Consider the following 26,734-nt stretch of genomic DNA (forward strand, 5'->3'; position numbering starts at 1 on the left):
ATCAATGAAAGAAAATACATTGTAAATAAACATGGTTTTAGGCTATTGTTTTGTTATGTAGGCCTATAGGTTAAGCTATTTGTGTTCATAAGGTAACGTCATTGTAAACGAAAGTAGCCTATAGCCTATAATCCAATTGACTGGATCCAGGGGGTTTGACAAAAGTTGAGGCAAAATAATTTGTCTTGACTGCATTCAAGATGTATCTTTCACATTAAAACTACATACAAAGCTGGGAATGCTAAGAAAATTGCATATGTTTGCAAACTAAAACAAGTGAACACAATTTTACAATCGAAAATGCTTATGAGACCATTATTTTACTTATATGGGGCAAAAGTGGTTTCTCTTCCTGCTTCTGCCTAAGCCCTCCACAATACCACAACACAACAGTGTCATGTTTTACCGAAGGAGAAGTGAAGAAGACGGTAGCTAGCAGTAGCTAAAGCAGTTAGCTAATGTTAAGATCATTCCTCTAGCTGCTTTGCTGCTAATGCGAGTTTGTCTCCGTTCCTGCCCGAGAAACAGAAGTTGAACTAATAGCATCGAAATCAAAATAGCTTAAGGAATCATCGTTGTAAAGTTAGCTATCTGCTTTTTAGCCACCGACAGCTACCGTTAATATTATGGAAGCTGCTGTCGTGAGCTAACTTGCTATCACGGTCTTATCGTGCAGCTTCACGACAGTTACAGATATAGAAACTATAAATAGATAGGCTTTGTTCGTAATAATTAAATTACAACCAGACAGAGAACAAGGAGTTTGAGAACGGTAGGCTCATCTAATGTGCGAGATGAGCTACAGCAATGGGTCAATGAGTGGTATTACTGCGCCCCTATGGGCAGGCGAGCGGTGGTGCGGAATGCCGTAAAGCGCCAGTTAGAATACCGCGGGTCAAGTTACATTCTTATGTTCCCACATCTGTATGTAGGAGTTATGATGTTCAGATGTGTTCAGGATGGGACATTCATCAACGCTGAGCAATTTCGAGTAAATCGGATAACATATGTAGGAGTTATGAGGACTTCCTGTTTCACCAGTAGGTGGCGCTGTAGGTATGACGCGATACTGACTTACAGAAGTGTTCAAGATGCGACCTTCATCAAGATGTTCAGGACAGAACCGTCATGAAGCGTGAGATATATCGGACAAATCGGATAATGTATGGAGAAGTTGAGGACTTCGTATTTTATGGCGAAATGTCAAACTTTGGCGGTGCACCACGGCAAGGATGTTTGGTGAAAACTCAATTTTTTTGATAACTTTTGATCACAGAGGTCTTAAGTTGAAGCTGACCCAACATGACGTTGATCGGAAGAAATCTGTAGGAGTTCGTTAAAGTACGAGGCATGGAAATGGTAAAAACAAGGACAAAATGGGACATTAAGAGCAAAATGGCGGACTTCCTGTTGCATGTTGGGTATAGCTCCAAGAGACATTTAAGTGTGGCTCGATGAAATACATATGCCCTCCGAATTTCGTTCGCCTACATCAAACTGAAAGGTGGGGCTCGCCATTTTAAATTTTCCAGGGGGCGCTCTTGAGCCGTTTTGCCACGCCTATTTCCGGCACCCATGAATTATCAAATTTTTCACCGGGACTGACGTATCTGCAAAGTTTCATCCGTTTTCATCGATGTTTAGGCCGCCAAAAAGGCATTTGTTTCGGAAGAAGAATAATAATAACTAGTGCTGCGAGCAGCAGTGAGCGGGCCCTCGCACCCCACGCGTGTCGGGGTGTGGCGCCGTTAAAGGGTGTGCTATTTCTGTGTGCAGTACTAAGAGAAACTTCCTGTCACCAGTAGGTGGCGCTCTAGGCGTGACTCAATACCGAAGCATAGATGTGTTCAGGACGGTACCTTGATGAAGCGTGAGAAATGTTGAGTAAATCGGATAACGTATGTAGGAGTTATGAGGACTTCCTGTTTCACCAGTAGGTGGCGCTGTAAGTGTGACTCAATACCGACACATAGATGGGTTCAGAAGGCCACCTTCATGAAGCATCAGCAATTTGGTGCAAATCGGATGATGTATGCAGGAGTTATGAGGACTTCCTGTTTCACCAATAGGTGGCGCTATACGTATGACGCAATACTGACACATAGATGTGTTCAGGACAGAACCGTCATGAAGCGTGAGATATATCGGACAAATTGGATAATGTATGGAGGAGTTATGAGGACTTCCTGTTTCACCAATAGGTGGCGCTATAAGTATGACGCAATACTGACACATAGATGTGTTCAGGACAGAACCGTCATGAAGCGTGAGATATATCGGACAAATTGGATAATGTATGGAGGAGTTATGAGGACTTCCTGTTTCACCAATAGGTGGCGCTATAAGTATGACGCAATACTGACACATAGATGTGTTCAGGACAGAACCGTCATGAAGCGTGAGATATATCGGACAAATTGGATAATGTATGGAGGAGTTATGAGGACTTCCGGTTTCACCAATAGGTGGCGCTATAAGTATGACGCAATACTGACACATAGATGTGTTCAGGACAGAACCGTCATGAAGCGTGAGATATATCGGACAAATTGGATAATGTATGGAGGAGTTATGAGGACTTCCTGTTTCACCAATAGGTGGCGCTATAAGTATGACGCAATACTGACACATAGATGTGTTCAGGACAGAACCGTCATGAAGCGTGAGACATATCGGACAAATTGGATAATGTATGGAGGAGTTATGAGGACCTCGTGTTTTATGGCGAAATGTCAAACTTTGGCGGGGCGCCACGGCAAGGGTGTTTGGTGAAAACTCAATTTTTTTGATAACTTTTGATCACAAAGGTCTTAAGATGAAGCTGACCCGATATGAAGTTGATCGGATGAAATCTGTAGGAGGAGTTCGTCGAAGTACGAGGCATGGAAATGGTCAAAACAAGGACAAAATGGCACATTAAAAGCAAAATGGCGGCCTTCCTGTTGCATGTTGGGTATAGCTCCAAGAGACATTTTAGTGCGTCTCGATGAACTACATATGCCCTCCGAATTTCGTTCGCCTACATCAAACTGAAAGGTGGGGCTCGCCATTTTAGATTTTCCAGGGGGCGCTCTTGAGCCGTTTTGCCACGCCCATTTCCGTCACCCATGAATTATCAAATTTTTCACCGGGACTGACGTATCTGCAAAGTTTCATCCGTTTTCATCGATGTTTAGACCGCCAAAAATGCATTTGTTTTGGAAGAAAGAGAATAATAATAATAACTAGTGCTGCGAGCAGCAGTGAGCGGGCCCTCGCACCCCACGCGGGTCGGGGTGTGGCGCCGTTAAAGGGTGTGCTATTTCGGTGTCCAGTACTGACAGAAACTTCCTGTCACCAGTAGGTGGCGCTCTAAGCGTGACTCAATACCGACGCATCGATGTGTTCAGGACAGTACCTTGATGAAGCGTGAGAAATGTTGTGTAAATCGGACAAAGTATGTAGGAGTTATGAGGACTTCCTGTAAGCAGTAGGTGGCGCTGTAGGTATGACGCAATACTGACCTACAGATGTGTTCAAGATGCGACCTTCATCAAGCATGAGCAATTTGGAGTAAATCGGATAATGTATGTAGGAGTTATGAGTACTTCCTGTTTCACCAGTAGGTGGCGCTGTAAGTGTAACTCAATACCGACGCATAGATGTGTTCAGAAGGTGACCTTCATGAAGCGTCAGCAATTTGGTGCAAATCGGATGATGTATGCAGTAGTTCTGAGGACTTCCTGTTTCACCAATAGGTGGCGCTATAAGTATGACGCAATACTGACACATAGATGTGTTCAGGACAGAACCGTCATGAAGCGTGAGATATATCGGACAAATTGGATAATGTATGGAGGAGTTATGAGGACGTCCTTTTTCACCAATAGGTGGCGCTATAAGTATGACGCAATACTGACACATAGATGTGTTCAGGACAGAACCGTCATGAAGCGTGAGATATATCGGACAAATTGGATAATGTATGGAGGAGTTATGAGGACTTCCTGTTTCACCAATAGGTGGCGCTATAAGTATGACGCAATACTGACACATAGATGTGTTCAGGACAGAACCGTCATGAAGCGTGAGATATATCGGACAAATTGGATAATGTATGGAGGAGTTATGAGGACTTCCTGTTTCACCAATAGGTGGCGCTATAAGTATGACGCAATACTGACACATAGATGTGTTCAGGACAGAACCGTCATGAAGCGTGAGATATATCGGACAAATTGGATAATGTATGGAGGAGTTATGAGTACTTCCTGTTTCACCAATAGGTGGCGCTATAAGTATGACGCAATACTGACACATAGATGTGTTCAGGACAGAACCGTCATGAAGCGTGAGATATATCGGACAAATTGGATAATGTATGGAGGAGTTATGAGGACGTCCTTTTTCACCAATAGGTGGCGCTATAAGTATGACGCAATACTGACACATAGATGTGTTCAGGACAGAACCGTCATGAAGCGTGAGATATATCGGACAAATTGGATAATGTATGGAGGAGTTATGAGGACTTCCTGTTTCACCAATAGGTGGCGCTATAAGTATGACGCAATACTGACACATAGATGTGTTCAGGACAGAACCGTCATGAAGCGTGAGATATATCGGACAAATTGGATAATGTATGGAGGAGTTATGAGGACTTCCTGTTTCACCAATAGGTGGCGCTATAAGTATGACGCAATACTGACACATAGATGTGTTCAGGACAGAACCGTCATGAAGCGTGAGATATATCGGACAAATTGGATAATGTATGGAGGAGTTATGAGTACTTCCTGTTTCACCAATAGGTGGCGCTATAAGTATGACGCAATACTGACACATAGATGTGTTCAGGACAGAACCGTCATGAAGCGTGAGATATATCGGACAAATTGGATAATGTATGGAGGAGTTATGAGGACTTCCTGTTTCACCAATAGGTGGCGCTATAAGTATGACGCAATACTGACACATAGATGTGTTCAGGACAGAACCGTCATGAAGCGTGAGATATATCGGACAAATTGGATAATGTATGGAGGAGTTATGAGGACTTCCTGTTTCACCAATAGGTGGCGCTATAAGTATGACGCAATACTGACACATAGATGTGTTCAGGACAGAACCGTCATGAAGCGTGAGATATATCGGACAAATTGGATAATGTATGGAGGAGTTATGAGGACTTCGTGTTTTATGGCGAAATGTCAAACTTTGGCAGGGCGCCACGGCAAGGGTGTTTGGTGAAAACTCAATTTTTTTGATAACTTTTGATCACAAAGGTCTTAAGATGAAGCTGACCCGATATGAAGTTGATCGGATGAAATCTGTAGGAGGAGTTCGTCGAAGTACGAGGCATGGAAATGGTCAAAACAAAGACAAAATGGCACATTAAGAGCAAAATGGCGGACTTCCTGTTGCATGTTGGGTATAGCTCCAAGAGACATTTAAGTGTGGCTCGATGAAATACATATGCCCACCGAATTTCGTTAGCCTACATCAAACTGAAAGGTGGGGCTCGCCATTTTAAACTTTCCAGGGGGCGCTCTTGAGCCGTTTTGCCACGCCCATTTCCGTCACCCATGAATTATAAAATTTTTCACCGGGACTGACGTATCTGCAAAGTTTCATCCGTTTTCATCGATGTTCAGGCCGCCTAAAAGGCATTTGTTTGGAGTAAAGGAGAAGGAGAAGAAGGAGAAGGAGAAGAATAATAATAATCCTTCGAGTTTCAATAGGGCCTCGCACCGCCAGTGCTCGGGCCCTAATAATAATCCTTCGAAATACAATAGGGCCTCGCACCGCCAGTGCTCGGGCCCTAACTAGGGCTGCGAGCAGCATTGAGCGGGCCCTCGCATCCCGCCGTTAAAGGCTGTGCTATTTCGGTGTCCAGTACTGAGAGAAACTTCCTGTCACCAATAGGTGGCGCTCTAAGCGTGACTCAATACCGATGCATAGATGTGTTCAGGACGGTACCTTGATGAAGCGTGAGAAATGTTGAGTTAATCGGACAATGTATGTAGGAGTTATGATGACTTCCTTGTTGACCTGTAGGCGGCGCTATAAGTATGACTCAATACTGACCTACAGATGTGTTCAGGACGCGACCTTCATCAAGCATGAGCAATTTGGAGTAAATCGGATAACGTATGTAGGAGTTATGAATACTTCCTGTTTCACCAGTAGGTGGCGCTGTAAGTGTGACTCAATACCGACGCATAGATGTGTTCAGAAGGTGACCTTCATGAAGCGTCAGCAATTTGGTGCAAATCGGATGATGTATGCAGGAGTTATGAGGACTTCCTCTTTCACCAATAGGTGGCGCTATAAGTATGACGCAATAATGACACATAGATGTGTTCAGGACAGAACCGTCATGAAGCGTGAGATATATGGGACAAATCGGATAATGTATGGAGGAGTTATGAGGACTTCCTTTTTCACCAATAGGTGGCGCTATAAGTATGACGCAATACTGACACATAGATGTGTTTAGGACAGAACCGTCATGAAGCGTGAGATATATCGGACAAATTAGATAATGTATGGAGGAGTTATGAGTAGAGATCGACCAATAATCGGCTCGGCCGATAATTAGGGCCGATATTCACGTTTTGGCGTCATATCGGCTATCGGCTTTATAAGGCCGATATTGCGTCACTACGAAAGAGCCATATAATGTTGGTGAGCAAGAAGCGTTCCGTGCACATCGCCGAGGAACGCGGAGGGTCTACTAGGCTACCAGCCTACTCGGAGACTGCATAACATTTGTCATGTTAAATTGATTTTCATAATAGGCAGCCTCCAATAACGTGGAAGTAATGCAACTAACGTTAGCTAGCCTTAACTAGCAAGGCTATGCTAGTTGCTAGAACTTTCCCTTGGCTTGAGTCTGACTGATAGCTAGCTAACGTCACCAATTGGCTCTCCCATCCTTGTAGTTCAAATCAAAGTCACTCAGACATTTTACACCTTATTAGGAAATGGTCTGCTAGCTAACTTAACATGGGTCAGTAAGTAGCCCACCGGAGGAATTACACCAGCTCGGGGTGATTTTATGGAGCGGTAAAACTGACAGGTCCAGCGGGCTAGCTCAACGTCTAGACTTTCTTTCCACTTGTGGACAATGAAAGCGCATTGTAAAGAGGGGAGACGGATCTTAAAAAAAACATTTAATTCAGTCTGATAAAGATGTAATATACATCGAATTTTAAGACTATTTGAATCAAGGCAAAACTATGCACTTCTAGACATATAGGAAAGCGGAAGCGCATTGAGAGGCATGGATGTGAGGGGAGGAAGGACGTTCGGAATTAACTGTTAAATCAATTTTACTCGTATGAAGGTGTAGGCCTAATGTACATTAATGTAACTCTGCGCCACAACAAAAACGATATGGCACCAGCGAAATCTCCCATGCTGTTCTGCCATCTCCCTCTCCGGAGAGGCACTTGCTGATACGCGGTCGTGTCCCATTGAGCTGGATGAGCTCATTCACTTGTAGGCTATTACGCACAACTTGTTGCCTAAAACGATATGATGTCGGATGCAACTCTGCTCTTCCCGTTGTCAAATAGTTTATTAATTAGCACCCATGAATGCAAATGAAAACAAATAGGCTACATACATTCAGCTGTTAAAAAGAGGGTGCTTGTGCACAGCGTAGGCTATATCAAAGGTGCAGGTATAAAGCCAGAGCTAGTCATAAGAAAATTGTTACATACCGCACACTTAGACAACAGTAGTCTATATTTGAGGAGGGCCTGTTTAATTGTGCGATGCGTTTCGCATGTTGCTTCTATAGGCTCATCGAAGCAATGCGAAAGGAGAGCATGACGAAGCGAGCGAAACGCATCGCTCAATTAAACAGACAACTCTAATATACTGTTGTCTAAGTGTGCAGTATGTTTCAATTCTGTCATGAAACATTCAGCTGTGTTGAAAAGTAAAACATTGAAAATCAGTCGAAGGGACAATTCTGTAGTCTGCTCCCACTGGAGAAATAGTCTACATTGTTGTGGTTTGCTGTAGTTTGATATAGACCTTTTTCTATGGAACGTCATTATCCCGTTTCGAAATAGCCTACATATCGCTGTAATGAGTTCATTCTTTTGTTGCCAAAATGCGCACACTTAATTGTTTACCAACAGTAAAATGGTCTATTGTCTTTATTTTCTTTTAGGTGTCTGCAATAGGCTAAATACTAAATTAAACGGGCAGGAAAAATGTCTTGAAACGTGGTGACTTGACTGGAGTTTAATTGGATATTAACCTGTGTGTTTTGTCTTTTTTTCTGATATATTTTTTTAGACTATGTCATCAAGAGTGACCTCATTGACCACATGTATGATGCCTTGCTTGGCGTCAGGTCAGCAGTGGTTAGTGTCAGGGCCAGCCTGGAAGAGCAGCTAGAGCGGTACCTACGAGAGCCAGTGATTGACCATAAAAGTGATCAACTCGAGTGGTGGAAGATCAGCGAGGCAGAGTTGCCCCTGCTCGCCCCTCTTGCGAGGAGATATCTCTGTCCCCCACCTTCTTCCGTTCCTAGTGAGCGTGTATTTAGTGAAGTAGGGGCAATATATGAAAAAAGAAGAAACAAGCTCAGCGGTGAGCAGGCTGAGAGGCTATGCTTCTTACACTACAACCTAGTTATCTTAGATTGGGAGTATTAGGTTGATAACACCTTACTACACTGGGCATGCTTGGTTACGTTTCATGATTAGTAGCAGCGTTCCGTCTCACTCTAAGTAGCCTGCCCTGTTCTAAATGGCAACGTTCAGCTACTGTAGCCTGTAAAACATTCAGTAGAAATGTATTTTATTTTATTAGATTTTGTTGAATGAGAACATGAGACATGAGAGGAATTGTGGCCTATTTATTTTTAATTCATTTGTAATACAGTATATGAGAGCTGTTAAATGTGTGCCCAGGTGAAGACCAAAATAAAATATTTTATTTTATTTGCATCTCTCCTTGTCATTTTGTAAAAGAAAAAAAAAAGTGAATTGGTGATATTAAATATCGGCCTTAAATATCGGCTATCGGCCACCTCAATTTGCCAATTATCGGTATCGGTATCGGCCCTAAAAAATGCATATCGGTCGATCTCTAGTTATGAGGACTTCGTGTTTTATGGCGAAATGTCAAACTTTGGCGGGGCGCCACGGCAAGGGTGTTTGGTGAAAACTCAATTTTTTTGATAACAAAGGTCTTAAGATGAAGCTGACCCGATATGAAGTTGATCGGATGAAATCTGTAGGAGGAGTTCGTCGAAGTACGATGCATGGAAATGGTCAAAACAAGGACAAAATGGGACATTAAGAGCAAAATGGCGGACTTCCTGTTGCATGTTGGGTATAGCTCCAAGAGACATTTTAGTGTGGCTCGATGAAATACATATGCCCACCGAATTTCGTTCGCCTACATCAAACTGAAAGGTGGGGCTCGCCATTTTAAACTTTCCAGGGGGCGCTCTTGAGCCGTTTTGCCACGCCCATTTCCGTCACCCATGAATTATCAAATTTTTCACCGGGACTGACGTATCTGCAAAGTTTCATCCGTTTTCATCAATGTTTAGGCCGCCAAAGAGGCATTTGTTTGGGGAGAAGAAGAAGAAGAAGAAGAAGAAGGAGAAGGTAGGAGAATAATAATCCTTCGAGTTTCAATAGGGCCTCGCACCGCCAGTGCTCGGGCCCTAATAATCCTTCGAGTTTCAATAGGGCCTCGCACCGCCAGTGCTCGGGCCCTAATAACTAGGGCTGCGAGCAGCATTGAGCGGGCCCTCGCACCCCACGCATGTCGGGGTGTGGCGCCGTTAAAGGCTGTGCTATTTCGGTGTCCAGTACTGAGAGACACTTCCTGTCACCAGAAGTTGGCGCTCTAAGCGTGACTCAATACAAACGCATAGATGTGTTCAGGACAGAACCGTCATGAAGCGTGAGATATATAGGACAAATTGGATAATGTATGGAGGAGTTATGAGGACTTCCTGTTTCACCAATAGGTGGCGCTATAAGTATGACGCAATACTGACACATAGATGTGTTCAGGACAGAACCGTCATGAAGCGTGAGATATATGGGACAAATTGGATAATGTATGGAGGAGTTATGAGGACTTCCTGTTTCACCAATAGGTGGCGCTATAAGTATGACGCAATACTGACACAGATGTGTTCAGGACAGAACCGTCATGAAGCGTGAGATAAATCGGACAAATCGGATAATGTATGGAGGAGTTATGAGGACTTCCTGTTTCACCAATAGGTGGCGCTATAAGTATGACGCAATACTGACACATAGATGTGTTCAGGACAGAACCTTCATGAAGCGTGATATATATCGGACGAATTGGATAATGTATGGAGGAGTTATGAGGACTTCCTGTTTCACCAATAAGTGGCGCTATAAGTATGATGCAATACTGACACATAGATGTGTTCAGGACAGAACCGTCATGAAGCGTGAGATATATCGGACAAATTGGATAATGTATGGAGGAGTTATGAGGACTTCCTGTTTCACCAATAGGTGGCGCTATAAGTATGACGCAATACTGACACATAGATGTGTTCAGGACAGAACCGTCATGAAGCGTGAGATATATGGGACAAATTGGATAATGTATGGAGGAGTTATGAGGACTTCCTGTTTCACCAATAGGTGGGGCTATAAGTATGGCGCAATACTGACACATAGATGTGTTCAGGACAGAACCCTCATGAAGCGTGAGATATATCGGACAAATCGGATAATGTATGGAGGAGTTACAAATCGGATAATGTATGGAGGAGTTATGAGGACTTCCTGTTTTACCAATAGGTGGCGCAATAAGTATGATGCAATACTGACACAAAGATGTGTTCAGGACAGAACCGTCATGAAGCGTGAGATATATCGGACAAATTGGATAATGTATGGGGGAGTTATGAGGACTTCCTGTTTCACCAATAGGTGGCGCTATAAGTATGATGCAATACTGACACATAGATGTGTTCAGGACAGAACCGTCATGAAGCGTGAGATAAATCGGACAAATCGGATAATGTATGGAGGAGTTATGAGGACTTCCTGTTTCACCAATAGGTGGCGCTATAAGTATGACGCAATACTGACACATAGATGTGTTCAGGACAGAACCTTCATGAAGCGTGAGATATATCGGACGAATTGGATAATGTATGGAGGACTTATGAGGACTTCCTGTTTCACCAATAGGTGGCGCTATAAGTATGACGCAATACTGACACAGAGATGTGTTCAGGACAGAACCCTCATGAAGCGTGAGATATATCGGACAAATCGGATAATGTATGGAGGAGTTATGAGGACATCGTGTTTTATGGCGAAATGTCAAACTTTGGTGGGGCGCCACGGCAAGGGTGTTTGGTGAAAACTCAATTTTTTTGATAACTTTTGATCACAAAGGTCTTAAGATGAAGCTGACCCGATATGAAGTTGATCGCATGAAATCTGTAGGAGGAGTTCGTTGAAGTACGAGGCATGGAAATGGTAAAAACAAGGGGAAAATGGCACATTAAGAGCAAAATGGCGGACTTCCTGTTGCATGTTGGGTATAGGTCCAAGAGACATTTTAGTGTGTCTCGATAAACTACATATGCCCACCGAATTTCGTTCGCCTACATCAAACTAAAAGGTGGGGCTCGCCATTTTAAATTTTCCAGGGGGCGCTCTTGAGCTGTTTTGCCACGCCCATTTCCGTCACCCATGAATTATCAAATTTTTCACCGGGACTGACGTATCTGCAAAGTTTCATCCGTTTTCATCGATGTTTAGGCCGCCAAAAAGGCATTTGTTTGGGGAGAAGAAGAAGGTAGAAGGTAGAAAGGTAGAATAATAATCCTTCGAAATACAATAGGGCCTCGCACCGCCAGTGCTCGGGCCCTAACTAGTGCTGCGAGCAGCAGTGAGCGGGCCCTCGCACCCCACGCGTGTCGGGGTGCTGCGCCGTTAAAGGCTGTGCTATTTCGGTGTGCAGTACTGAGAGAAACTTCCTGTCACCAGTAGGTGGCGCTCTAGGCGTGACTCAATACCGAAGCATAGATGTGTTCAGGACGGGACGTTGATGAAGCGTGAGAAATGTTGAGTAAATCGGATAACGTATGTAGGAGTTATGAGGACTTCCTGTTTCACCAGTAGGTGGCGCTGTAGGTATGACGCAATACTGACACATAGATGTGTTCAGGACAGAACCGTCATGAAGCGTGAGATATATCGGACAAATCCGATAATGTATGGAGGAGTTATGGGGACTTCCTGTTTCACCAATAGGTGGCACTATAAGTATGATGCAATACTAACACATAGATGTGTTCAGGACAGAACCGTCATGAAGTGTGAGATATATCGGACAAATTGGATAATGTATGTAGGAGTTATGAGGACTTCCTGTTTCACCAAAAGGTGGCGCTATAAGTATGACGAAATACTGACACATAGATGTGTTCAGGACAGAACCTTCATGAAGCGTGAGATATATCGGACAAATTGGATAATGTATGGAGGAGTTATGAGGACGTGAGGCGCCACGGCAAGGGTATTTGGTGAAAAAAAATGTTTTTGATACTTTTGATCACAAAGGTCTTCAGATGAAGCTGACCGAATATGAAGTTGATCGGATGAAATCTGTAGGAGGAGTTCGTTAAAATACGAGGCATGGAAATGGTAAAAACAAGGGGAAAATGGCAAAGTTTCATCCGTTTTCATCGATGTTTAGGCCACCAAAAAGGCATTTGTTTGGGGAGAAGATGAAGAAGAAGAAGAAGGAGAAGGTAGGAGAATAATAATAATCCTTCGAATTTCAATAGGGCCTCGCACCGCCAGTGCTCGGGCCCTAATAATCCTTCGAGTTTCAATAGGGCCTCGCACCGCCAGTGCTCGGGCCCCAATAATAATCCTTCGAGTTTCAATAGGGCCTCGCACCGCCAGTGCTCGGGCCCTAATTAATATTAGGCTAAATAAATGACATTTCCCCTCAGTTTAAACCGTTTTGAACCGACTTCCGGTTTAAGCCCCGCCCGCTTCCGAATACGAATCCGAATAATAAGCTGTCAAATACAAATACAAATAGTGGGCTCCCGGCACACCCATAGTATCCAGTTCTATTAATACATCCATGCTGAAAACCAAAACATTTTTCACCCGCCTAAGAGTCCCAGTGATATAACAGGCTCTGGCAGAGTGAAGCTGTTCTGGTCAATGTTCACAACAGACTGGACTAGGTTACACTTTACCAGCTGCTCTGCTATACTAGTAAACAACAACACGCTGCTATGGGGGCTTAGCTTAGGCGTGGAAGCAACGAGAGCAGAGTCAAAGTCATAGCTGGCTGGCTACTTCATCACTTAGCCCATTGACAGCTCACAAAGATCAAGAAATAGACAAGGAAGTGCATTGCTACTTTGGTCCACCTCTGACACGCATGCAAGCATTTCATGGTGTGATGTTAACATATTGCAGTCATTTTATCTGGGACCATAGCCATAACAGAGAGTCCAGCAATGATATCATTACATGCAGAGCATTGTAATAACACTGTAGCAACACTGCTAGTCAACCGGCATGGTAGCTAACTAGCCATTAGCGGAACTAATCCTCAAATATGTTGTACAAGATTCAGCAGTGAACACCAGCTAACGTTAACCACCAAGCAACTCGCCAGCCCTGTTTGATTTAATTCATTGTTTTTTTCAAAGGCCTGACACATTTTAGCCAAACCAATTAGCCAACTAGCTACCACTAGTAAAGCCAGAGACCCCATTAGTTAGCCAGACGTTGGAAAACCAGCACAGGGTAAAATAACACTTTGTCCATTTAGCTGGTGCTAGTTAGCAATGTATACCTGTTGTAACTAACGGCGTTAGTGCGAGTATCTTAGACTAGCCAATTCAGAATAACATTGGCCGCTATATTACCGTCAACTTGCATTTCTGACAGCAGGGGAAGAACCCCTTATCCAGTACTAGCTAGTTACTATTCTAGACGAGTGCTTAGTGCTACTTAGTACTTAAATTTGATAGTCAAAAGTGTGTTCACGACAAACATGCTGTGGTCGCGTTTTGACAGAGATACGAGGTTGCTAGGCTAACGTTAGCTAGTGCTACATCCCTAGAGAGAATAGGCTAACAGTAGCTACGCTGACAGACTAGCTAGATCTGCCCAGCAATACCTTGAATTAGCGTAAAGCATAATTTGAGGCGATTGAGTGAGTGAGGAGATAAATGAGCTCCGACCCAGCTGGCATGTTATATTGTGACCCTCAAATGTGCAGTTGATGAGATGCTGAGATGCGATAGATCTGGGTTCCTCACGTTAACACGATATTCTGCAGTACTGGATAACTCATGTTGAAATTAATAGAAATGTACCGAGCATCACTCATTCCATATAATCAACATGTAGCCATCAACACCTTCTCCGAAAATAAATAATTACCTTCGTCGAAGATGCTGTTTTTGCAATTTTGCTGAGAGTGATTCCGATGCTTTAACCTACTCTCTTCCGCCATCTTGACCTGTTCAAAATAACACTATTCAGCTGACGTGACGTCAAAACCCCAGATCCCTCCTACCCCATTATAAGAGGAAGAGGCGGAGTTTCGGGATGCCCACCGCCATATATAAATCAAAACCATAGAAGAAGTCCAAAAAACGTTGGGCATCCCGAAACCCCGCCTCTTCCTCTCTGGACACGCCACTCATCTAACCCCGCCCCCACGTCAAAGAGAGGCCAGAATGTTTTGCAGCGCAAGAAAGTTTTGTAAACGCAGAAAAAGTATTGTAAAGGCAGAAAAGGTTTTGTAAACGCAAAAAAGTATCGTAAATGCAATTTTTATTTTATTTTTTAATAATTAAGTGATTATTTATATATTTTTTGTTTACAATACTTCACTTACGTTTACAATACTTCACTTACATTTACAATTCATATTTTTTTGTTAACAATACCTCACTTACGTTTACAATACTTCACTTACGTTTACAATGCTTTCTGGCCTCATTTTGACTCCATACAGTTCACTTACTCTGTGCTGTAGAAAGTGATTGGATTTGGACATAAGGGAAGTAGATATGTAGGGTTATGTACCTCTTTAACCATTTGCAGACACACAATGGGAGGTGTGACACGTCTTATTTGGTTGTTCTGAGGTGCTGGTCTGAAGAGTTGAGGTGCTGGTCTGAGGAGTTGAGGTACTGGTCTGAGGAGATGAGGTGCTGGAGCTGGCCTGAGGAGCTGTGGTCAATTCAATTTAAACAACTTTATTAGTCCCACTAGAGGCAATTGGTTTAGAGCAGCATGTAAATATAAGAACATAAAAACATCTCACTACATACACAATCAACAACAACAAGTGGCCTACACCAGGAGCTAAGAAGGTCATTGATGATCTCGATCACCTTGAAAATAGTACGACAATTAATCAATAAATAACACCTACAGGGAGTTTAACAGTCTGAACGCCAAAGGGATAAAGGATTTGCTAGAACGGTTTGTTCTTCGATGGGCTGAGGAGCTGAGGAGCTGGTCTGAGGTGCTGGAGCTGAGGAGTTGTGGTGCTGGTCTGAGGAGCTGTGGTGCTAAGCATCTGTGGAGCATGTTTTAAAGAAGCGTTTTAAAATGTTAGATGATATTTATTCAGAGATATCAGTACTTACCAATGCCTGAGCTGTGATGGGTGAAGGCTCGGTAGGACAGCAGGTGGTGCACGGCTGTGGACCTGGACAACCGCTGCTGGATGACCGGAGCTGGACAGCTGTGGTTGTGGACAACAGTTGACTGGAGGTGGATGGCTGTGGAGGTGGACATGCAGCCATAAATGACACTGCACTGCTTGTTGCTAGACACAGATATCAACCAATATATATATATTATATCAATCAATATTAGTCTATATTAGACTAACTCATTAGTATGAACGACCTCCTAGATCCCCACCAATCCGGGTTCAAGGCTGGCCACTCGACAGAGACCGCCCTCCTTGCAGTAACGGAGTCACTCCATGCCGCAAGAGCGAACTCTCTCTCCTCTGTCCTGATACTCCTAGACCTGTCAGCAGCATTTGATACGGTAGACCACCAGATCCTCCTCTCCACCCTCGAGGAGAAAGGCATCGCTGGCTCTGAACACTCCCTGTTTGCATCCTACCTGACGGGCCGCTCCTACCAGCTGACATGGAGAGGGTCGACGTCGGAACCGCGTAGTCTGACTACGGGGGTTCCACAAGGGTCTGTCCTGGGTCCTCTCCTGTTTTCCCTCTACACTACATCTCTGGGCTCTGTCATTCGCTCGCATGGCTTCTCCTATCACTGCTATGCCGATGACACCCAACTGGTTCTGTCATTTCCCCCTTCTGATACAAAAGTGGAGACACGCATAGCTGGGTGCTTGGCTGACATCTCGGAGTGGATGACGACACATCACCTCAAGCTCAATCTGGACAAGACTGAGCTGCTGTTCCTCCCGGGGAAGGGCTGTCCGCACCGGGACCTGGCCATCACCATTGAAGACACAGTGGTGACCCCGACTCGGAGGATTCTGGGTGTGACCCTGGATGACCAACTGTCATTTTCCTCACATGTCACATCCATCACACGTTCCTGCAGATTTATGCTCTACAACATCAGGAGGATTCGCCCTTTCCTCACTAATGAAACGGCGCAGGTACTCATCCAGGCCCTGGTCATCTCCCGCCTGGACTACTGCAACTCCCTCCTCGCTGGGGCACCGGCGTCAGCCATTAAACCTCTGGAACTTGTCCAGAAAGCTGCTGCTCGCCTGGTGTTCAACCACCCCAAATTCTCCCACACAACTTCCCTCCTCCGTTCCCTACACTGGCTCCCTGTAGCGGCTCGCATCCAGTTTAAAACTCTGGCGCTAACCTACAGGGCAATGAAAGGAACAGCCCCCTCCTACCTCCAGGCCATGGTCAAACCCTACACCCCCTCCCGACCGCTACACTCTGCTACCTCAGGGCGACTGGTTGCCCCGTCACTCCGAGGCTCCTGCGGTCGATCGACTCGGTCACGGCTCTTCTCTGTCCTGGCCCCGCAGTGGTGGAATGAACTGCCCACTGATGTCAGGACAGCAGAGTCGCTGCCCATCTTTCGTCGCAGGCTCAAAACTCATCTCTTCAAGAAGTACTACAACAATCCTCCCACCTAAGCACTTATTGTATTATATTATATTGCACTGTACTTTAGATTGCGATTCTTGCACTTTGCCTTCAGCACTAGATTATGCTCTTAGTCACTTGTTTTAGAAAGAAGATGCACTTGTGAGTTCTGGCAAGTAGTAGTACATTGGCTCTTCCTACGTTAAATGCAATTATTGTTAGTCGCTTTGGATAAAAGCGTCTGCTCAATGACTGTAATGTAATGTAATGTATGATCGAGTATGATAACTAGCAAACTTAGAAACATGACAACCAGGTAACGTTAGCTATTCAGAAACAAGTCTCTCATCACAAAATCCGATCGCTAGCTTCCTTTTCTCAGTGTGCAAATCGTGATTGTACACACATAACATTACACACTTGTATGGCAACTAGGTAGTATACTTCAAACATATATTAAATGAGAAGTGATATCACCAGATTATAAACGTAGCGAGAGCAAGTTAACTTTGCTTACCGTGAAGTGGAATGGAGTGAATGCGGGCGACAATGACAAAAGACTAGTGGCGAAAAGAAGACAGTTGAGCCCACACGAATGCCGTGCGGAACGACATTAGCTGAAGGGAGAAGCGGTGACCAATCATAGCACACGAATGCCGCGCATGCGCAGTTACGGGGACTTTCTCAGCAACGCCTGTCATTATGAAAAGAGTCAACATGAAATAAATAAATGTGACATTATGAAATAAAGTGTCCTTCGGAAAAGTATCATTATGAAATAAATAAAAAGTGCAATTTGAAAATAAAATGTGAAATATGAAATAAAACATACATTATGAAATAATATTTAATATTAATCGTTTGCATTTTATTTAATTATTTAGCGATTTCACAATGTATCTATTTATTTATTTATATTCCTGTATTTATACATATGATTATTTATATAATGAAGGGATATTTATTTATTTAATATTGGCACATTTGGTATTCCATAGACCCCTCCTATCCTACCTAAACCATCCCTCTATAATAACCCTAAAATCTAATCTTTCATCAAGTTAGCTGGTATGTTAAATCCATCCAAGAGTCTCATAGCCTACACCTAATTTTCTAATCCTCATAGGCTACCAAATTTAGGTGTATCCAAATTAGTAGAAAACACAAAAGCTTCATTCATTCCCATTACACCATACAAATCCAGTTAGTACATGATGCTATAGTTAGTAAATCATGTATTTTGATGAATTTAGGCTACTGAACCATGCAGTAGGCCTTATGCCGAAGGTCACATGACCAAACTGGAAGCTGGTTCAGCTCACTTCCGCTTCTCCCGACTTGCTCTACCTGCCTGGCGATAGAAAATAAAAACCCAAACACCAAGCGACGTAACGTGACCTTCATCCTGTTCTTTACCTTCACCTTCTACAGTTATATTTTGTTATTTTATTCTTTGGATTTTGATATTCGTTTTGGAATATGGCGCTTCTTTACACGCGATGCCTCCAGGAGCTACCAAGGATCAGCATAACCGATGTCCATCGCATATGCAGGGTAACATCTAAAACTCCTACTACCAAAATGGACAAGGGTTTTAAGCTATATGCTTCCTCCTACATCTGCGACTATGAGGGTATGTAGAGTAAGGGAAGTCAGCCGAAAGTCAATGGGGGCTGTACATTTTTTTGCATTGAAACTGCCTGAGCTGTACACAAAGTGGGACCATTGTACACGTACTCGATAAAATGTGTACAGCCTCAATACAGTCCCAATGGGGGCTGTACGCCCGAGTGTACAGGCCCGATTTCTCCACCTGGGGGTGACTCCGAGCCACCGCCCACCGCTCAATGGGGGTCTATGGGCCCTGTACGCGGCGTACAACGCCCATGCAACCCGGCTGGAGGCCGTACGCCCTGTACAGCTCAGGGTTTACGCGCAGGGGTTTGGACGGTTGTACACGCGTGTACAGCCCGGGCACTTTTCAGTCAAAAACGGCGTCCCCGATCACGTGACCTCTCGGGACGCCGTTTTTGGGTGGAGCCTCGCCAAATTCGAACCGAGCGCCCTCCGGAGGGCGCCGATGAGGTCTGCGGTGCCCAAAAGTGTCTCGGGCCGGTTTTGAGTTTGACCACCACCGATCGGGCTGACATCTGGTCAGGGCGGAGGCCTGCCTGTGGCCTAAGGCCCTGCGGAGTTTCGGACCAATCAGAGAGCTCGATTTTCAAAGTTGTCCGATCGGCACGAAGTCCGGTGAGCGTGATCGGGCCCTCGGGGCCTAAGGGCCCTCTGTACATCGGACCAATCGGAGCATCCCATATGGGCCAATCAGAGAACGGGATATTCAGAGCGGTCCGTTCGGCACGAAATCCGGCGTGCGTGATCGTCACCTCAAGGCCTAAGGGCCATACGGGTTTCGGACCGATCGGACCGCTCAATTTTTTTTAATACGCTACATTAAACAGGCGTGTACAGCCGCCACAGGTCGGTGTACAACAGCAATAGGTTTACATGATGAAATTAAAATTGCTCTTATTGGCTCAAACCTCTGCACAGTAACAGTACACCATGGAGACATGAACATACTGCCATATCAGCCTCCTAGCCCCTGTCAATTTGGAGATATTGGCCTGGACACTTGCCATGCAAACCTATTGCTGTTGTACACTGACCTGTGGCGGCTGTAAACGGCTGTTTCTCCAAAATGGATGGGGCTAGAAGGCTGACACTTGGTGGTCTTAGAGTACCCAGGGGTGCCATGAACATACTACAGTATCAGCCTCCTAGCCCCCACCACTTTGGAGAAACAGGCGTGTACAGCCGCCACAGGTCGGTGTACAACAGCAATAGGTTTGCATGGCAAGTGTCCAGGCCAATATCTCCAAAGTGATGTCTCCATGGTACTCTCTTAGCCTGCTGTGTTTCGAGGCAATCCGAGCAATTTGAATTTTTGACCAAAATCTCAAAATCGACTTCCAGCAGCCGAGAGGGTAAAATTCAACTTCCTCCAATTCTTATGGGATTCGGAGGGCTTGTTCCTTATGGTAAGAGGATGCTGAGGTTATATTATGAGCCTCCTATCCCAAGCCACTTTGGAGATATTGACCTGAAACAGGCGTGTACAGCTGCCATAGGTCGGTGTACAACAGCAATAGGTTTACATGATAAAATTCAAATTGCTCGGATTGGCTCGAAACTCTGCACAGTAACAGTACACCATGGAGACATGAACATACTGCCATATCAGCCTCCTAGCACAATACTCTTTGGAGATATTGACCATTAGGGTAGGATTAGGGTTAGACTCACGCGCTTGTTTCTCCAAAGTGGTTTGGCCTAGAAGAATGCCACTTGGTGCTCTTAGACTACCCTTTGGTGGCATGAACATACTGCAGTATCAGCCTCCTAGCCCAGACCACTTTGGAGAAATTTGGCGTGTACAGCCGCCATACATTCCTATGGCTGTTGTACACATCATCTTTTTAATTTTTAAAGGTGTTGTCAAAGCACTAGATGCCTCAAAATTGGGTCAGTGGGTCATGAGTGAGTGCCCTTCGAGACTGTACAGAGTAATTTCAGCTAACCCCTCTAGAAAAAAAATCCTCACATATCTCCAAATTTGACCCAGGACACTGTCAGGCTCTAAGAGTACAACACCCTTCTGTGCAAGAATTAATCATTTTGATCCAAAATGAAAACCGCTTAATATGACGTGTACAATGGGTTAGCCAATCACATCCTGGAAGCGCCATACCTATGTATTGCTTGAATATAAGGCCGCGCAAGACCAGACTGGGGCACTTCACTTGGATAAACCACTCACATGCGTTGTCCTGAAGTCCTTGCGCTCGTATGTTTTCTCAATAGACCAGACTTAACCTGTTTGAGCGAATCTTGGCAAATCCTTTTTGACTAGATCAGTTAAAAATCTTCTACACTGTCCTTCCTCCGGCACTATTAGCAGGTCACATTGCATCCCTCTACAGCATATCATAGTTAGTTCAACACAATTAATCTCACTATTAGCACACATATGTCCTCTTTACATTCCACTTGAATGACAGGTCCATATGGTATGGTACTGTAGCTCTCTTCATAACAATGGATGCCTTTACACCAGGTGACACAGTTACTCCAGATGTCCTGAGTATTTGGGGGGACAAGGCTAATTATTGCAGGCCATGCCGGGCTACCCACCTGCCTTCAAGTATCATCAGCAGGTTCCTGTTGTTTTAAATAATATATATATAGAATATTTAAAATTGCAGTTACCATAGTTTAATATCATAATTAGCTAACAACTGACCATAGTTTTGTCATAATTTCAATATTATTCTCCTGTAGTCTCTTTACAGACTACAGAGGAAGAGAGCAGAGGGGGGGGCTCGCCTGTGCTGTTCTATAAAATAGCTTCATGGCTCCTGTCGGGACTTACTCAACCGAGACACAGAAACTATTCTCCCCTCCCCTCACTTCTCTTCTCAAGCAGTCAGAGTAATTTTCAAAACGTTATTTTAGCACTAATTCATAATTTCACTTGCTCTTGGTTAGTCATACCACTTTCAAAACACCTTACATCATCTTTTAGCATTTACATTCAAGACCAATCAAACTGTTGCTGTTACAGATTGTCAATATATATATTATTTATTTTAGCTCTTTCCAGACCAGCTGGCTTTTATTACATGATTAAGTTTCAGCACGTTAGCATAGCTGTAGAGCTTAGCATATTTGTTAAAGTACATTAGCACATTAGCTCACAAACAACATTAACAACGATGTTAGTCAGGGAATCCGATTGTTCTTTTCAGAACTGTTGTAACCGTCACTTTGGCTTTTATGTCTATTGTTCTTTTTGGGACACCAGTTGCTACCTGCATTCATTCCTGTTTAAGTTACATAACACACTCTCCCACTACGGTTTCAAATTTCCCTTTCTTATTTTAATGACGTGGTCTAGTGGTTATACAGTAGGACCCCACTCATCCGAACTTCAGAGATCTGAACCTCCCGGTCTACCGGACAGGCTTAATTTATTTTTATTTTTTTTCAGCCTGCTATATGGTTACTGGTGGGATTTTCATTACAGTACTGTATCCTACTGTGAATAAAAACAGAACTATATTTAGACCTACATGTTGCCTGTAGGCTGTAGCCTACTGTCACGTTTCATTTCTCTGTTACTCTAATGTCGAGCATAAAACGCAAACGAGTCTGCTGCGTGAGAGCTGCATTCCTTGGTAGCCAGAAAGCACGTCAGCAACCTGAAGCAGCATCGAGTCATTTTTCGTTCCCAGTTAATGGACTTCAGGAACACAGACGTGTTGTGAGCATGTAGATTAGCCTACTAAACCTACTGTATTTGTTAAATAATAGCCTACAGCCTAGGCCACGTTAGCCTACATCGGTTGTTTTAGAGACTTTCTTTTAGGCTACAATAGCCTAAGACACGACAACTTGTCTGTCATTTCATGTATTTATTTCTTAATTATAATTTGCTCTAATTGTTCTAATGTTGGGTTGTTTTTAGGCTATACCATTTTGTTCTACAAATACAGTAGCCTATCGATGCAGCGTACGCCTCATTTGAGAATAAAGTACTGTATTTGATCAAAGCACGCACTCAATTGGAAATTCGGTTATTTTATTATAGGCTACTGTAGGTCTATTATAGGCTAGGCTATATGAGTTTAGTTGGCTATTTGATTGCAATTTTGATGCATTTTCACAAGTAATTAAGGTTATTTATCGGTCTATTGTGAGTCTATATGGAACAAGTATACCACTTATTGAATTTGATGCATTTTAACATAAGTTTCAGTCATCCGGACATACGGAGATACGAACGACCTTCGGTCCCGTTGGGTTCGGATAAGTGGAGTCCTACTGTAGTGCCAATTCTTTATTATTTATTTTCTTATGGGCTGCAACTTGCTGTTTTTGTTCCGAAATCAGCGCCTTACGTTTGGTACATGCTTTTTTCCCCAGAATCGTACCCCCCCTGTTCATTACACAGCCGGAAAATCTCTTCACACTTCTGCAGTGGCTTTTTAAAGAGACAGCAAGATTACAGCTCAGGAATATCAGACAAAATTTAGTTCAAACAGCGAGGACGGGATCTTCCCAAACTGAGCCAGCGGTCCACACAGCTCGCTCGCTATTTTATTTCATTCACTCCTAAAAGGGTTTCTATACTTCTTTTCCAATAAACACTCACACTCTCTCATACAGGAGATAACAGTTCTGGCTGCTCGACAGACACTTGTTCGTTCATACCTCTGGCTGGTGTCCATTTTTATGTTCCTCAGTGACTCATTATACAACTATTTTTACCCCTTTTGTGATTCTCTTATTGGTGTGCTATGTCATTAACATGAGTGTGCTCCGTCATTCATGGCTTCTTTCCAAGGTTTGGTTTCCATTGGTTTGCCAATTTTATCGTAAATTTATATCAAATTCTTCATTGGTAAGCTACACAGGCTCTGGGGCTCTTACTGTAGCAATTTGTCTGCACAGGGATATTATTTTTAGTCTACACTAAGGCATTACGGTTTAACCTACCTTGGTTTGTAGTTCTGGCAGACAATGGATTTTTCCCCAGAGTCCTGGTGTTGGCAGCCTGTTCAATCCAATCCTGCCGACGTGACGCAATTTATGATGTAAATTCTTTTAAACAGATCTTCAGACAGTTGGATTACCGGAAGACATGAATCACATGGGTTTATTAAACAATAAGCATATAGTGTTACAACACAATAGCCCAGATACAATAACTAGGCTGAGTACAATTCTGACATTGTTATGACAAGTGTTAATCATAATAATAACTAGAAAATTGCATTTCCTGCAGAAAATGCATGTGAATGCTGAGCAGCTGAACTGAATAGCAAAAGCATTGCTGAAAATGCATGAATGTGAAAAATCAGAAATGTCAAATGCATCACACCTGAATGGTTGAAAATCCTGGAAGCTGAAAATCCTCAAAGCTGAAAAGCCTGGAAGCTAAAAAACCTTGAAGCTTAGCTGAATTGTGAAACTGGCAGAATTGGAAGCTGAATTGCATTGCCTAATGAAGCTAAAAACGTAAATACATTGCTACAAAAGCTGGAAGATAAACTGTAATACTGTCAAAGCTAACTTTAATTTCATAAAAACTATAAGGAATTTTAAAAATCTGTTGAATGCGTTAAATGTGCTAAAGGTCCTGAACATTTTAAACTTTGAAGGAGGTTTCTAGCACAAAAAATGAAGGAGGAGATAGGTTTCAAAGCTGAAGAGAATTTCAAGGTCCAGCCATAGACTTCCATCCGAGCTACACTCTCCATGCACCCACCCGTGAAGATCATGCGTCTCTAGCCCACTCAAGGGCTGAGTTGTGGTGTCCGTGGCGTGGTGGCGAGACACCGCCCCCTCGAGTCAGAGCCAGTCGTGGACACTGTGGGCCATGCCGGGCTACCCACCTGCCTTCACCAGTGAAGACCGTGTGTCTCTAGCCACCTCAGAGGCTGTGTTGTGAGGTCTGTGGCATGTTAGTGGCGTGATGGCGAGACTCCGTCCCCTACGGTCAGAGCAGGTCGGGGGCAGTGCAATGACATCCGAGCCATGTCCATGCATCCACCAGTGAAAACCGTGTGTCTGTAGATCATTCAGGGTCTTAGTTGTGGTGTCTGTGGCGTGGATAGTGGCGTGGTGGCAAGACTCCGCCCCCTCGGGTCAGAGCCAGTCATGGACAGTGTAGGCCGCACCGGGTTACCCACCTGCCTTCAACATTGAAAACCGTGTGTCTCTAGCCACCTCAGAGGTTGTGTTGTGAGGTCCGTGGCGTGGTAGTGGCATGGTGGTGAGACTCCGCCCCCTTCGGTTCAGAACCGGTCGGGGGCAGTGCAATGATATCCGGGCAATCTCCATCCACCCAACAGTGAAGACCGTGTGTCTGTAGCTCACTCAGGGGCTGAGTTGTGGGGTCTGTGGTGTGGATAGTGGCGTGGTGGCGAGACTCTGCCCCCTCGGGTCAGAGCTGGTTGTGGACCGTGTAGGCCGCACCGGGTTACCCACCTGCCTTCACCAGTGAAGATTGTGTATCTCTAGCCACCTCAGAGGCTGTGTTGTGAGGTCCGTGGCGTGGTAGTGGCGTGATGGTGAGACTCCGCCCCCTCGGGTCAGAGTAGGTCACGGGCAGTGCAGTGACGTCCGGGCAATCTCCTTGCACCCACCAGTGAAGACCGTGTGTCACTCAGGGTCTTAGTTGTGGTGTCTGTGGCGTGGATAGTGGCGTGGTGGCGAGACTCCGCCCCCTGGGGTCAGAGCCGGTCGAGGACAGTGTACTGCTCTCCGGGCCACCCACATGCTCCAGGCCACCCACATGCACGCAACTGTGAAAACTGTCTTTAGCCAACTCAGGGGCTGAGATGTGGGGATCGTGGCGTGGATAATGGCGTGATGGCGAGACTCCATCCCCTCGGGTCAGAGCCTGTCAGGAGCAGGTCAGTGACCGCAAGGCCATTCCCATGCACCCCTCATTGGAGACCGTGTGTCTATAGCCCACTCCGTGGCCGAGCAGTAGCAGTGGAGATTTTGTATGGAAGTGGAAGTGAGAAGCAGTTGCAGTGAGAAGCAGTGTTTGTTATAAGTACAGCTACTGTAGTACTACACTGAAAATTGATTTAACCACTCATCATAACTCATAGTTTTATTGAGTGCAATAGCTGAAAGAGTAGAAAAGGTATTAATATGAGTTTACAGCCTGAAAAAGAGTCATTCTGAATATTTTTTTGAATATAAGGAAGGTAGGAAGGAAGGAAGGAAGGAATGAAGGAAGCAGGGAAGGAAGGAGGGAGGGAAGGAAGGATGGAAGGATGGAAGGCAGGAATATGAATGCTACCACAGTAGTCATAAAAGGTTGCCTGTACAGAGAGCCTGCGCGTGTCCCCAAATTCAAATCCCAACTGACACTGTGAGCATCCTCTCATTCACTTCAATGGAAAGGCATGTTGGCTTCAGACAGCTCTCTCTCAAAAAGTATAAAGGTCACAGCCTAGATATTGACACCGTAGGAATCCTGAGAAAATGCTGAACATTTAAGGCTATGATATGTCCATGTAGCTTAAAAACTGTAGCCATGGCGACGAGTTAGAAAAAGGGTAAAAATGCAAAATGAGCAGCTCAAAAGTTAGAGGGTGGGCCCATACGTTTCAATGGAGAGCGCAGTTACCGAACAAATTGTCATACAGAGAAAACTATAAGTCACACGGCTTAGATGCTTACATTGTATGAATCAGCACAGTTGTGTGAATGTTTTAATGTAGAATATGTGTATGAGCTGTTAAAACTGTAGGAGCGACAGCAGTTTACAAAACGTGCAGATGTTTTCAAAATACGAGCTGCTACACTGTAAAAACTGAAAATTCCACACATCCACTTCAATGTTAAAAAGGGTCCCAAACAAACTTAAATTACATAAAAACTATGAGGAATTTCAAAAATCTGAATAGATCGTTTACTCACCTAAAGGTCCTGAACATTTTAAACTCTGAAGGAGGTTTCTAGCACAAAAAATGAAGGAGGAGATAGGTTTCAAAGCTGATGAGGGGTTTCAAGGTCTGCCCATAGACTTCCATTGTAA

The 26,734-nt window shown here is 44.2% G+C and overlaps 1 protein-coding gene across 2 annotated transcripts in view; it reads right to left on the reverse strand.

Moving 5' to 3' along the window:
* LOC311311444 (atlastin-2-like) overlaps positions 1-14,511 on the reverse strand; it is a gene marked incomplete at its 5' end in the record, with an annotated part of 114,378 nt that extends 99,867 nt beyond the window's left edge. For both annotated transcript variants that reach the window (XM_084441160.1, XM_084441159.1), the window contains one exon: positions 14,439-14,511. In XM_084441160.1, coding sequence (XP_084297286.1) covers positions 14,439-14,511 — 73 coding nt within the window. The remainder of the gene's footprint in view (positions 1-14,438) is intronic.
* Positions 14,512-26,734: the final 12,223 nt, after the last annotated feature.

Source organism: Borostomias antarcticus (assembly GCF_949987555.1).
Source record: "Borostomias antarcticus genome assembly, chromosome: 7".
Classification (NCBI taxonomy): Eukaryota; Metazoa; Chordata; class Actinopteri; order Stomiiformes; family Stomiidae; genus Borostomias; species Borostomias antarcticus.